The sequence below is a fragment of the Cuculus canorus genome, chromosome 9 (assembly GCF_017976375.1).
Source record: "Cuculus canorus isolate bCucCan1 chromosome 9, bCucCan1.pri, whole genome shotgun sequence".
In the NCBI taxonomy this organism is placed as follows: domain Eukaryota; kingdom Metazoa; phylum Chordata; class Aves; order Cuculiformes; family Cuculidae; genus Cuculus; species Cuculus canorus.
The window spans coordinates 25640380-25654242 of NC_071409.1; the positions used below are offsets into that span (position 1 = coordinate 25640380).

Below are 13863 nucleotides of genomic sequence, written 5' to 3' on the forward strand. Positions count from 1 at the left end.
GACCAGTTGTTTCAGCCCATAGATGTGGCACAAAGATAAAAGCAAACAGAGTACACCGACAGCCTGTGACAGGGATACAGGGGGGGTGTTTGCTCAGAAGTCACCTGCCCTGGCACTGCTCTGCACAGCCATGGCTTCCGCCAAGGACACGGCACCAGCAGGATAGTCCCCTCCCCCCCAGCTCAATCTGCTGCAGGTACGAGACACAGCGGTTCCCCACGCAGAGAGAGGGACAAAAGCCCACAGTTTGTCCAAAGTATCCAAAGGTCGCTGTCTTGATGACAGTCTGTGTGGATGCCAGGGACGGAAGGCCCTGCGGCACTGGGCACTCTGTGTTTCCCTCCTTCCCTGGGCCCAGCAGCCATAGGAGCAGCACGGGCAGAGGTGGGGGGCACGGACCCCTCATGAACTGGGTGCCTCAGGCTGGCCCCCACCGCAGCTCCCAATGGTTTGGATGTTCGAGGCCAGGGGCTTCACCTGGCCCTTCCTCCTGCACCGGAGCAGCTTTGCGAGGTGGCTCCGGATGTCTTTGCTGTGCAGGGCGTAGATGAGGGGGTTGATGAGAGAGTTGGTCTCACCCAGCAGGAACAAGGCATCCCTGAGCGGGTCAGCCAGGTTGCAGGAGCTGCAGGCAGCCTGCACGGTGCCCCCCACCAGGTAGGGGCCCCAGGAGAGGCTGAAGCCGACGAGGACGATGACCACGGTCCGCAGTGCCTTGAAGTGGCGCAGGCGGGCACGGAGAGGCCCTGTCTGGGCGCAGGCGTGCCGAAGCCGCATGTGCTGCACGTAGGCGATGCTGCCCACCGAGACGTGCAGGCACACCAGCACCAGCAGCGACGGAGCAAAGATGCCAAAGCAGATAACGTAGAGGTACTCGCTCTTGGCCACGTACAGGAGCCCACAGTAACCCGTGTAGTTGCCTCGCTGGAGGGAGGGCAAGATCAGAGGCAAGTGTCCAACAAAGAAAGACAGCATCCAGAGGGCAACAAGGGAGAGGACTATGGGTGTTTTCTTCAGGAGAGTGGGGTAGGAGAGCGGCAGCGTCACCGCCAGGTACCTGTCCAGGGAGATCAGGAGCAGGGTCAGGATGGAACTGATGCAAGGTGTCATGCTCATGGCGACGCGCACGAGGCAGAAGGACTTGCTGTCGTCAAAAAGTCCATCAAGGATGTCATCCAGTGCCTCGGTGATGCACATCACGCCCACCAGCAGGTCAGCGGTGGCCAGGTTAAGGATGTAGACGTAGCTGGTGCCTGGCTGCTTCCTCATCAGCTGGTAGACGGCCACGATCACCAGCAGGTTGGCCGGGGGAATGAGGCAGCTCAGGAGAGAGCGCAGTACCACATACGGTAGGTTGACCATCTTCCCTGGCGAGGAGGGTTGAAAGAGATACCCAGGAAAATCTGGCCCTAACGTGGAAAAACTCTACTACAAAGAGACGTGTGGCTGAGCTGAAAGGACAGGACAGAAGTGCCTCAGACCCTCCAGCTGCAGCCCAAGAACACCCACATCAGTCCTTTAAGTGGCACATTTTGTCCATCCCAGGAGATCTCCAGGACCTTTCCAGCTGCTACGAGTCACCAGTGGTTCTTCCACGGCTTTTGGCATCCCTTCTATACATCTGATTTTGCTCCACGCCTGCAGAGGTGCTCCAAGATGTGGAAGAGCCAGGATCCTTGCCTGCTCTCAGCACAAACTGTGAAGGCACCCAGGGCAGCAGCTCTCTGCCTGGGCGCTGGCTGGGACGGTCCGCTGCTGAGCACACCTGTGACGCACAGCGATAAGGAGCAGCTTGGCCAAACAAAGCCAAGACAAGCAGGCAGCGAGGATGGTAACACGGGCGGTCCATGCTCCTCCCAGTGAGCCACCACTGTCCCCTCCCAGCACAGTGCCTGTGGCCAGGACAGCCAGACAGCCCTGTCCTGGCAGGGGGCAAAAAATGTGGAGGTGGCTCTGCTAAGGCCACGGGAAACAAGGACACACTGGAGACACTCTGGGTGTGGGGTAATGCTTGGGGTCTCCTCCCTGTCCCACCTTTTGTCAGGTTCTCGGCTGCAGGTCTGCAAACACATATGAAATGAGCTCTTACTCCATACAACACGATCACAACACTAGTAGGAAGCTGCATGGTAAACAAATTAAAAAAAAAATTAAATCCAGTTGATGTCAAATCAGGCTCTGGATAAACATCCCATATTCATGAAGTTCACATTTAGTACAGATTTAAGTCTACCAGTCCAAGACAGACACTGCTTGCAAGTTCTTGTTAATGAGTTCTGCTCACAGCGCCGCCAAAACCACCCAGAAGGGGCTCACGGCCATGCAGCCCTGCACATGCCTGCCTGCCTCCAGCACCCCGGGGACACTCCATCCCCATTCCCAGGAGATGGGTGCTGGAGGGGCTGCTCCTGCACACTCATCCTGGCTCCAGATGGTCTCGCCAGAGGTGTCAGCCAGGCATGGGGCCTTTGGAAGAGAGCAGAAACTGGATGCTCAACAGAGCGGCTGACATTTAGATCCACGCCAAAGCCCACAACACAGCCCACCGGGCAAAATCGTACACTAAAGCTAGAGTTGGTGAGGCAGCAGCACAGTGCATCAGCAGCCCCCCCTTTGCCCCCCCACGCCCAAGCAATTCCAGAGCTTTGCCCAGAGCTGGAGCAAAGGACAGTCCCTACTCCCACGCCAGGCCCCAAGGCAGAGCAACATGCCGAGCTCCCGTGAAACAGACCTGCGCAGGCTCAGGCTCCCATTAGACTCAAAATCTTCTAGAGTCAAAATCATCGATTTAGAAAGATGAAGATCAAACCTGGAGTTTGATTTTGACTTGTTATGTGACTGTCATTCCAGTTTTAAGCTGGGTTACAACAAATTTATGCTAGCACAAGATGAGACCCGGGAACAGATCTCTGCTGCAAATGGCTTATGCCATTTTTCTGCACTCGCAGTGGGAAACACGAGTCATCTTTCATCCTTCCCCAGCCTGCAGCCAGTTCACAGCAGCTCCACCACACGCACATCATTTACCCGTATGTTTAACAAGCCAAGATCAACAAGCCTGTGCTTGCCCTGGGCTCTTCCCAAGCCCAAACCACCTGGACACCAGGAAACACTTGTTTCAGACCAGAATGAGCCCTCCAGGTTAATGCACCACAAATGGTATAAGCTGATGTTTGGTGACTCGTTTACGAGAAGGCTGGCAGGTATCATTGCCTTTAATGACCATCAGAGTTCTTTGTTTCCATTTTATTGTTCAGTTTTTCTGTTTGGAAGTGCTCTATGAAAAGCTGGCAGGTATCACTGCCTTTAATGACCATCAGGGTTCTTTGTTTCCATTTTATTGTTCAGTTTTTCCATTTGGAAGTGCTCTATGAAAAGCAACCATGGGGCTCAGCCCATAAAAACAAGGCTGCTCTGCACACCTACAACCCAGCACAATCACAGACGTGGCCAAAACGCTGCCCAGCCTGGGCCTCTGAGGGCAAAAAGGGATTCACACAGGTTCCCACACAGCTACCTTCAACACATCCATAAACCATTTTGCTCAGATGGAAGAGAAGGAATACTGGGGGCAGATTCAGAAGGGAAGGCAGGAATTACCTGAGGACGCAATCTCATCACAGAGCCAAAACAGCGCTGAGGCCATTGTGTCTGATGCCTGCAATGAGCAGCACCTCTGTAACAAGGGGCACCGACTCCATTCTGCTCACAACTCCCCTCTGCTCAGGATGGAGCTCTGGCTACCTCAGACACCTCTGACCTTGCACCACTGAGCTCTGGGGAGGGTCCAAGACAATTCTTACACACCTGCACCATGGCTCTGCAATTCCCCTCCCATTTGATCTACTGTCCCAACAGAGAAAATCCCTCTTCATCCCTAAGCAGTTTGAGGATACAGGAAGTACAGAGGCTGCAAAACTCTGCAGCTCAGAACAAGGACAAAAACGGAGCGGGAGGCAGGTGCTGCCAGACCTGAGCCTCCCCACACAGGGGCCGGCACAGCAGCCGCCCAGCGCAGGCTGGGGATGCAACAATGAAGGGAAAGCTGCAGCCCGCAGCTTGCACAGACTAAGGAAGCCAACCCAGGAGAATTCCCAGCCCCTGGGAGAGAACTTCACCCCAGGATGGCAGTACCTGAATTTGAACCGCAGCTGACTTTCAGCAGGCACACAAAAGAACCACCAAAGCTCTGTGCGTTCCCTGTCAAGGGCCCAGGCAAGACAAACACGAAATTAGTGGCTTTGGAAAGTAGGCTTTTTATGTATTGTTTCAATTGCAATTCCAAGAATATCCATCAGTGACTTGGACAAGGTACTTCACACAGTACATGAGAACTCTCTATTTAAGTTAGCTTTCCTGGTTTTGTTAGGACAGTAGTAAGGCCCAGTGTTTCACCTCTGCAGGTGAAGGGAGAACGACTGGAGCCAGCCAACACCATTTAAAAAGCAGTCGATCTTAATTTTACTGAATTCACAAAATGATGTCACTACTCTGCATATAACTTTGTTTATATAATTTAGTATATAATGCATCCCTTCAACTCTGCCATAGATTCTGAAAAATATACAAACCTGCTTTAACCACATTAGAGAGATTTGAGAGACAGCTGTCAATTACTGAACAGTTTAGGACAGTATCAGACACTCCTATAACTTCATTTTAAGCTACAAAAAGAACATAAATTCATATAAAATACAACAGATTAAACAAACTTTTTTCCAAGGAAGAATTGGGTATCAACTCAACCTGCCATTGTGTGACACACGAATACAAAATAAGTTACCGTTAGTAATGCCTGCATTGTTGGGCTGAAAACTGGTCGAATGGAATCTTAAAAAAACTATACAGTATTATTGCACTCCGTGACTGTGCAGGATCCAGAAATAGGCCAGCACTGAAAGGTCTTCCATCAAATGTTTTCCGGAAGGCACGACGCAGCTGCGAGAAGCATCCAGCCTGCACTAACAGCATGCTGTCTTCAGTACAGGCCTTCATGGGGCTGAGCCACGCGGCCGTGGGAAACCACCACTCAATGCCTGCAAATGGAGACACAAGCGTTACAGTCGGCGATGGCTCTGGCGTTTAACCGGCGAGCTGTCCCTGGCACTGTTGTAGCAGGGAGCAAGGCAGCTCCTGTGACCTAGTGAGAGTAGTGGGCCACAGATGTGCCAGATTACAAACCCAAATAGCAAGAACCAACTCCACAGTCACAGCAGGAGCACTGCCACTGCTTCCTCTGCGTGGCTGCCTGTCCAGTGACCACTGGAACGACACTACTGTGGAAGGAATTTAGACAGGGAGACATCAGAAGAGAAAGTCACAAAGGCCGTCAGACCCTTCTAACGTGCAGTGTTGCTTCCCATATGGATGGAAATACAGCCAGATGGGGGGTTCTGATGGCTGTTTTTCTCAACTCGAACCTCAGTAAATAGAATCCTACACAAGATCAGTCTCAGCATGCTTTGTAAGCTCAGAAGTGATGCCAATCTACTGTGCAACAAAGAACACTGCCTGCGACCCTTCAGACCAATCTGTACAGGATGCTGGGCTTCAGCAAGCCCAGCTGAAAAGTACTGGGTACACCAATGGTAAATAGCGTTCTACAAATACAAAACTACTTATTCCATAACCACCATGACTTTTGCTAACTTACTAGGACAAACCAGACTTAAAAAACAGGACATGCCAGCAGGAATCAAACATTAGCTGTTCCTTGTCCTCCCTGCATCAGGACCTGGAGGAAGCAGCCTCTCTGCATGGCTTTCCCGCATCAGGAAGCTGCAGGTGTGTTGGTGAAGGGAGAAATTGTCAGGGAAAAAGAAGTCGGGTTTAGACTCTGACACAGTGGGCAACAGCAGAGCAAGCCCTGGACACGGAGCATGGTTTCCTACAAGGAGCAAGATGCCTGCAGTGTGCTGTCAGAGCTTTGTTTTCTCTGAGCGTACATGTCCACATGCTGCCTACCTGCTCCTGTAACCAGAGATTTGTAGGAGCCAAATCACATTAAGCGCAGAGCTCCCCAGGACATGCGTGCTGGTGTCTGAGCAGAGCTGGGCCATTACCTCTGCAGCTGGGACCAAATGACCCGTTCAAGGTGGCGAGACCATTGCAAGGAGTCAGCCGACAGAAACTGGAGCAGGGGTTGTCACTGGAAATAGGGTCACGCCAAGAAACCTAGCTCTCAAACCAAAGCATTCTTGGGCCAGAAACTGCAGCACAGCTCATCAAGTGGTCTCCTAAGCGTCAATGGCCAATTTGTGACTTGGGACAGTCTTTCTGTAGCACAGCCACGCTCCTATGAAGAACCATGAGCTGAATGTTTTGAAAACCACAAGTGACGTAGGCATATAGAACTGGTTTGCCAGAAAACACAAAAGCATGGATGCCAAGTTCTCTGCTCCTAACAGCCAGGGAGTATTTGCAGAAGGGTAGAATAGTACAGAACACAGGTGGGAGCGAGGAAACGTTCTGCTTTTCAGGGTTATGCTTACAAGTCAGAGAGAAATCTTCTGCACACAGACTATTCTAAGGCATGCAATGCCGCGTGTCTTCTGAACTCTGCATAACACAGCTCACTAACTTAAGACCCTCCGTGCACAGCAACATTTTCCTGCCCAAACCAATGCCAGCTTCCAGTTCTGAAACAGGCAGAACATCTCACAAGCCAAAGCCCCTCATCACAGTCCCGGGGAGCATGATGTCAATTCACTGAACATTGCAGGAGCTGGTTTTCCAGCAAAACGCTTGTATATGAACAAATACAGGATTGTAATGCGCAATCTGCCACACTCAGCCTTTCCCACCCACACCAACAGACAGCGGTGCCGGGAAGGAGACTTACAAGCAGTTTCAGTGCTGATAGATGGGGCTATGACCGATGATGAGGCATTGACTCCATGTGCACATTGAGCTTCATCTCGTTATCAAGAATTTGTACAAGCTGCTGCATGGAAGGAAGGTGGCCGGACTCGAGCTTGGACCACACCGGAACATCTACCACAAAACACAGGGAGGGGAGAAAAGCATTGTTACATTGACAAAGTCAAATAACGCCTTGGGCTACTTTAAACTCATCATTTAAAAGATCTAAGCAGCTATGCAAGTTGGTACTACTTTACGCTGAGCGAAATATCTGGACCAACAATGCTCTAAATCTCTGGCTGTTCTAAAACCCAAGCCAACTAAGAGAACAAAGAGCCTAATGCTCCCATTTAGGAATGTACCATACGGATTTGGAGGTTCAAAGTATCCATGGGCAGATGTCTAATAATAGACTGGCAGAAGAGCATACCAAGTGTTGAAATTGAAATCATCACTAGATCTTTGACACTTGTGGGTCTCCCTACATCCTCAGTTCACTGCTGTCTAACATGTATGGCTGATCCTCCAGAGTTCTGCTTACCAAGATCTGGCTCGGAAGGTCCCACTCAAACCTGCAACCATTATTCTACACTGTCCCAAATACAAATCAGAAACTCCCAGGTATCCAAGGTGACCGTCTACTCCTAGGAAGGTGCTGCTGCCAAACCTTCATCTGAGATTTAGGACTGGAAGGGCACCAAGTTCAACTACTCTCATGTACTGCAGTTCTTTAAAAGGTCCTGCAGTGTGTGACTTGCCTTGGAAACTGCAACACTGAAACCCACCCCACACAACCATAACCTGAGATTACAAAGCACAGAGCTATATCATGCACTTGTACCTAGAGCTGGAGAAATTCTGTACTCCATCAGGCTTACATGATCTTTAGAACCATAAAATGATTTGAAGACAGAAGGTCCACAGACTCTTCAAGCAGAAAAATCAGAACTACTGTCCACTGGTACTGAAAGTCTGGGAATAACAGTGGATTCAATAGGATTCCAAGGCTAAACCAGATTAGATAAGAGGACAGGGAATGCATCTAATTAACTGGAAAGTACAGTTCCCTAGTTCGTTTCTTACTTAATGCACATCACAGGCAATGAAAGAACAGAACATGGTCATCCCAAATGACTTTGAGTGAGTTTTTACATAGTTGCTTTAAAGTGCACACAATGGACACCTGCATAAATGGCTTTACAAGGCACCTATGACTTTCACTGTTTCTTGTGATACAGAACACCTGAAGATTCAGACTGCCTGGCAGTCACCACATACCACCGCACTCCAAAACACGTTTCTTAACACCATCCCTCTTTCTACCAGCACACAGCTCTCTCAGAACTGTGCAGACACGCATAACACAGTGCCGTTCCCCCAAACAGAAAGTTAACGGCTCACCATTCAGAGTTATCTCGAATGCGCCTGTTGACATGCACTGGTTCTCAATCATGTTGCTCAGGAAGAAGACCATCATACAGGCGTAAACCTGGAAGAGAACAGAAAGAACCCCTGATGCTCAGCTCTGTGAGCCACAGCTCATTTTATTCCCTCTCAGTCAGCACTGGAAGTTCACGGGTGTTTTTGAATCTTCCCATTGCGCAGACATCTTTCTTTCCCCCTTTTTAAAATGACTGTGCACACTGCCTTCCCAACACAGGTAGCAAAACAGTTCTGAAACCACCCCCAACTCTCGATCCTCATCCAAACCACATTACATCTCCTTGTCCCTTCCCTTCACAACTCTAGGCTCTCTGAAAGGCCCATCTGCAGAAGTACAGGGCTGTGATGGCCCCTGTAGGGGGACAAGGGCACGCAACTGCTCCTGCACAGCGCCTGCCATTTGCAGAGGAACACTGCAGATCCAAGAATCACAGGCCTAGACACAAACTGCAGCTCTTCTAAAGAACTACCAACCCTCCAGTATTTTTCCAAGCTAATAAGTTTCTGGAATTTTCTGTGTGCTGGTGCCTCGGGAAGAAACGATGCAATCGGCAGCAGCACAGCATCTTCCTCCTTTGCCAGCTGCTCCATCATTCCCTTTTCATGCACAAAAGCACACATGCAAGTTACTGCAACACCAAAGAGTTCACCCTGGGAGACAGCCATTACAATGTCAGGTCACTAACGTACGGCAGCCCACCATGCTCGGAGAGCATGTGGCCCATTTAATTAAACAGGATACATGACAGCCTCTGTCTGTTCAAACTGATTGGTGACAGGGACCACTGGACGGGGCAGCACAGAGTGAGGATGCAAAGGTTAATGAGCTTACAAATTGTAGAATAAATCACAGAATCATAGAATGGTTTGGGTTGGAAAGGACCTTACAGCCCATTCAGTTCCAGCTCCCCTGCCACGGGCATGGACACTTCTCACTGGATTAGGTTGTTCAAAGCCTCATCCAACCTGGCCTTGAACACCTACAGGGATGGGGCAACCAACCATCCACCTGGGCAACCTGGGCCAGGACCTCACCACCCTCACAGGAAAATGTTTCTTTCTGGATCTGGAATAAGGTCACTATACATCTGAGTACAACAACAGTGATCCATCAGCATCTTCAGCGCAGACTGAGGGATATTCACCCCACAAGGCACAGCTTGTCACGCCCAAGGATGTTCTGCAAAAACACCCACAACATTTCAACTTGATTTTCCCAGTTGCCATCGAATTTAAGGTGTTAAAGGTCTGGTGAAAGCTACAACTGCAGAATGCTCGTGAGACAACAGAAAAGGGAAGCTGCAATTTTAACACCAACAATACCATCCTGAAACTCTACTAGAGCCCTAATCAACTGAATACCTTGTACCATCTCTGTCAGTGAGGTTAACCTCACTGTCCCTCTGCAGCGTCACCAGCTGGCAAAAAGAGGTAATGAGAATCCAGTCTGGGTCTGTCACAAACACAAAGCACTGCTATTAAGAATAAATACATAACTGTGAAATTCTCAGGTGTATTTCCTTACAGAAGCCAAAAGGTTCTATCAAGGCCACAGTGTAGGGAAGCTGAGTCAGTGACAACAGCGAGGGACTCCCAGAGCCCCCTCGTGAACTCATTTTAAAACCGCTTTTTCAAAATAAAAGGAAAAAGTATGCCATTTACCTTATTTTCTTGGCCCCACTGCCAGATGCTTGGAGCTTGCATGCCAAAGAAAGCAAATGGATCCTTGCCGACGATTATTAAGCCTATTAATACTAGTTTGAAGACAGACAGGAAGGATGCTATGTGCCTATCAAAAGACAAGACATTAAAACGCCTTAGGAGGTTGACAGTTACTGCTTCACCACCAGAGAGCCACAATTCACCTAACCAGAAGGATTCTGATAGTGTAAAATCAGCTGTTTCAGAGGAAATACAGAACTTTCCAAGTATGTTTCTCTCTCCGCGGGAACAAGACAAACCAGCATGTGCATTAACAAACCCCATACCCTCAGGGGATGCCATTCTCCCACACCATGCACAACAGACTGGGTTTTTGCCCTAAGCAGACCTCAAACAGAAATTTGCTTTCAACTGGTACGTGTGTGAATTGGATAATACACTCAATTTCTTAAAGAAGTGATTCCACACGATAGAGACAGGTTTAATTGACAGACACTGCTTCCTTGTAACGCATTTTCCCAGCAGATGCAGAAAACCCTAAGGTACTTTGTACATATTAAGGCCACAGCAGAGAGCACATTAACACTGAGGTATTCAACCTTGTAACCTTCTTACCATTGTAATTACAACAGTAATTAGGTCAAGAAGTGGTCCAAAACCCACCACAGCAGCTACAGCATCCCTTTCCAGCATGTACACAACCGTTTAAGTAACAGCAATAACACTATTACTTTTTGCCTTTCTCTAAATGTCTTTGGGCTTCTAGCCCCCAAATGCAGTTAAGGACATCCTGGCAGGCTCTCCGATGGGCTTAGCTCACCCCTAAACTCTTCCCCCCTCTGCAACCTTAAACTGTTACAGGAACTTTTCACTGAGTGCATAAGCTGAGCAACAAATGTGAATTTGTGTCCAGATACTTCACAAAGGAAAGCTAGAAAAACGCACTGTGGGAAAAAAGTGAATTATGTAATTTAATTCATATCAGAACACACCAAGCCTCACTGCAGATACCCATATGGGAATATCTGCGTGGAAAACTATGGTGGCTGTCTGGAGGGGAGATGATAACAAAGGCTATACATAACCGTAATGGAAAAAACCCAAAGTTTCTAATTTCAGTATCATATAAATGTAAATGCACACGTCCACCACACGTCCACCACACATCACCACACACTGGGACAAAGACAATCTGTCCTCGTTGTTTGCTTACCTATAGATGGGTTGAGGAAGGTAGTTTTCTCCTTCGATTCGGATGTCTGGGTACCGCTGGCTGATAACCCGCATGTACTCCTCAAACACCCGCCTGTAGCCTCAGGAGACACTGAACACAGAGAGGGACGGTCAGCACGGGCTCTGTGTCATGTGCTTCGTCAGCAACACCAGCACTTGCACTGCTCGCAGGCCACCCAGTTTAAAATCAAGCTAAAATCCTTCACGTCAGAGAAGAGTGCTGGTTTGCAGCAGACTTGCACCCAAAAGCCCTAGCAGCAGGGCTCTTACACAGGCCTATGTCCATGCACTAGCAGAGACACAGTACTCCAGGGATGCTGGCTAGGCAGGGAATCCCTTCGCTCCCCACAAAAAGCTGTGAGAGAGGATAGTCAGGGCAAGAACAGACAGCCAGGGGAACGACACCTCCCTCTGGGTCAAAACCAAGAAGGGTTTCACCAATGCGGCTTTATTTCCTCACTGGTTGAACCGAGCTCTCTCTGTGATGGCCCACAAGCAGGTTAACCGCCCCAGCAGTTCCTGCCTCACGATGACCAGGTTAACTATTACGGAGTTGCACTTTGGCTCACAATTCCAGCAGCTGTCTCTGTGTTAGCTGAAACTCCGCCCTGACCTCATGGAAGAGGAAATCACAGAATGGTTTGGGTTGGAAGGGACCTTAAAGAATACCGAGTTCCACCCACTGTCAAGGGCAGGGACACCTCCCACTGGACCAGGCTGCACAAAGCCCCATCCAACCTGGCCTCGAACACCTCCAGGGATGGGGCAGCCATCACTTCCTCGGGCAACCTCCGCCAGGGCCTCCCCATCCTCATCATGAAGAATTTCTTCCTAATGTCTAATCTAAATCTTCTGCCTTTCAATTTAAAGCCCCTTTTCCTACCACTCCCTTCACCGCTCTGCACAGCACCACCCGCAGCACCAGCAACCACAGCAGTGACTGAGAGCCCTGCTTCTGTCCTGCAACACAGCTCTGTGTGCGGAAGCAAACTCCCGTCTTCTCCCACAAGATGTGCTCCAAGCAGCCACCAGCAGTCCCAGGATGGTAGGGAGGAAGAGGCCTGCAATACTGCATATAAACACACAACCTAATGCTTCGCCACCCCAGGCCACGATCGGCCACATCCCACCATCATGGTGCCCTGGACCCCACTCCTCCAGCACTGCCCACCCAGTCCCCAGGCCCGCAGTGTGGGGTTGGGGTGTTGCTGCCCGTGAGGCAACTGTGCCCACCATCCTCAGCCCAACGAGCAGCTCTCACGCTGAGGGGAGAATCACAGAACCCCTAGGTTGGAAAAGACCTCTAAGATCATTGAGTCCAACTGTACCTGTCCACCACTAAGCCACCCCTAAGCACCTCATACACCTGTCTTTTAAACCCTTCTAGGGATGGAGACTCCACCACCCCTGCCAGTGCCTGAGAACCCATCTGTGAAGAAATTTCTCCTGATGCCTAATCAAGTTGCACCTGCCCTGGTGCAACTTGAGGCTATTTCCTCTCCTCCTATCGCCTGTCCCTTGGGAGCAGAACCCAGCACCCACCTCACCACAACCTCTTTTCAGGCAGTTGCAGACAGTGATGAGGTCTCCCCTCAGCCTCCTTTTCCCCAGGCTAAACAGCCTCAAATCCCTCAGCCGCCTTTCATAACCTTGTTCTCCAGCTCCTCAACGTCCTCCTTGGAGTGAGGGTCCCCAAACTGAACCCAGGGCTCGAGGTGCAGCCTCACCGAGCCCAGGGGCACGATCCCTTCCCCGCTCCTCTGGCCTCGCTGTTTCTGTCCCGTGGCCGCCTTGGCCCCCGCGGGGGGAGCGCGCTTGGGGGAGGAGGGGGGAAGCCGGGGTCGCGCGCTGAGGGGAGAGGGGAGCGGGGGGCGCGCGCAGAAAGGCGGGGGAGGGAGGCGCGAACCCGACGGGCGCCGCCGCCATCTTGCCGCGCGGCCTCACCAGATCTGGAACTTGAGCAGCGGCCCGGTCGCGTAGGCCATGCGCAGCTTCTTGGCCGGCAGGCCGCCCTGCTCCGCCGCGCCGCCCGGGCCCGCCGCCAGCGCCAGCAGCAGCAGCAGCAGCAGCGCCGGCAGCCGCAGCGACAGCCCCGCCGCCCGCATCGCTTCCCTGTTCCGCCGCGGGAGCGCGCGCGCAGCACCAAGGTCACGCGAGCGCCGCCCCGCGCCGGCGCCGCCGGGCACGTGACCCACGCCGAGCACGTGACTCCCGCGTCCACAGCATGACAAGAGGGTTTAGGGTGGAAGGGACCTCAAAGCCCATCCAGTCCCACCCCTGCCATGGGCAGGGACACCTCCCACTGGATCAGGGGCTCCAAGCCCCATCCAACCTGGCCTGGAACCCCTCCAGGGATGGGGCAGCCACCACTGCTCTGGGCAACCTGGGCCAGGGCCTCCCCACCCTCATCGGGAAGAATTTCTTCCTCATGTCTCATCTAAATCTTTCCAATTTAAAGCCATTCCTCCTCATCCTGTCACTCCAGGCCCTTAGAAAAATCCCCTCCCCAGCTTCCCTGCAGCCCCTTTCAGCACTGGAAGCTGCTCTAAGGTCTCCCTGCAGCCTTCTCCAGGCTGAAGAACCCCAACTCTCTCAGCCTGTCCTCACAGCAGAGGGGCTCCAACCCTCGGATCATCTCCGTGGCATCCTATGGACTCACTCCAA

The 13863-nt window shown here is 51.2% G+C and overlaps 2 protein-coding genes across 2 annotated transcripts; both read right to left on the bottom strand.

Annotated features, from left to right (window-relative positions):
- Positions 1–54: 54 nt before the first annotated feature.
- LOC104065279 (glucose-dependent insulinotropic receptor-like) lies at positions 55–4080 on the bottom strand. The gene has a single exon (XM_054074631.1). It carries the CDS (start codon positions 1360–1362, stop codon positions 403–405), a length of 960 nt encoding a protein of 319 aa, XP_053930606.1. The 5' UTR covers positions 1363–4080; the 3' UTR covers positions 55–402.
- A 203-nt stretch (positions 4081–4283) lies between these two features.
- SELENOT (selenoprotein T) lies at positions 4284–13365 on the bottom strand. The gene is made up of 6 exons (XM_054074632.1): positions 13144–13365; positions 11180–11290; positions 9967–10093; positions 8263–8350; positions 6842–6993; positions 4284–5036 (listed from the first exon to the last, which is right to left on the bottom strand). Exons 1-5 carry the CDS (start codon positions 13302–13304, stop codon positions 6869–6871), a joined length of 612 nt encoding a protein of 203 aa, XP_053930607.1. The 5' UTR covers positions 13305–13365; the 3' UTR covers positions 4284–5036; positions 6842–6868.
- Positions 13366–13863: the final 498 nt, after the last annotated feature.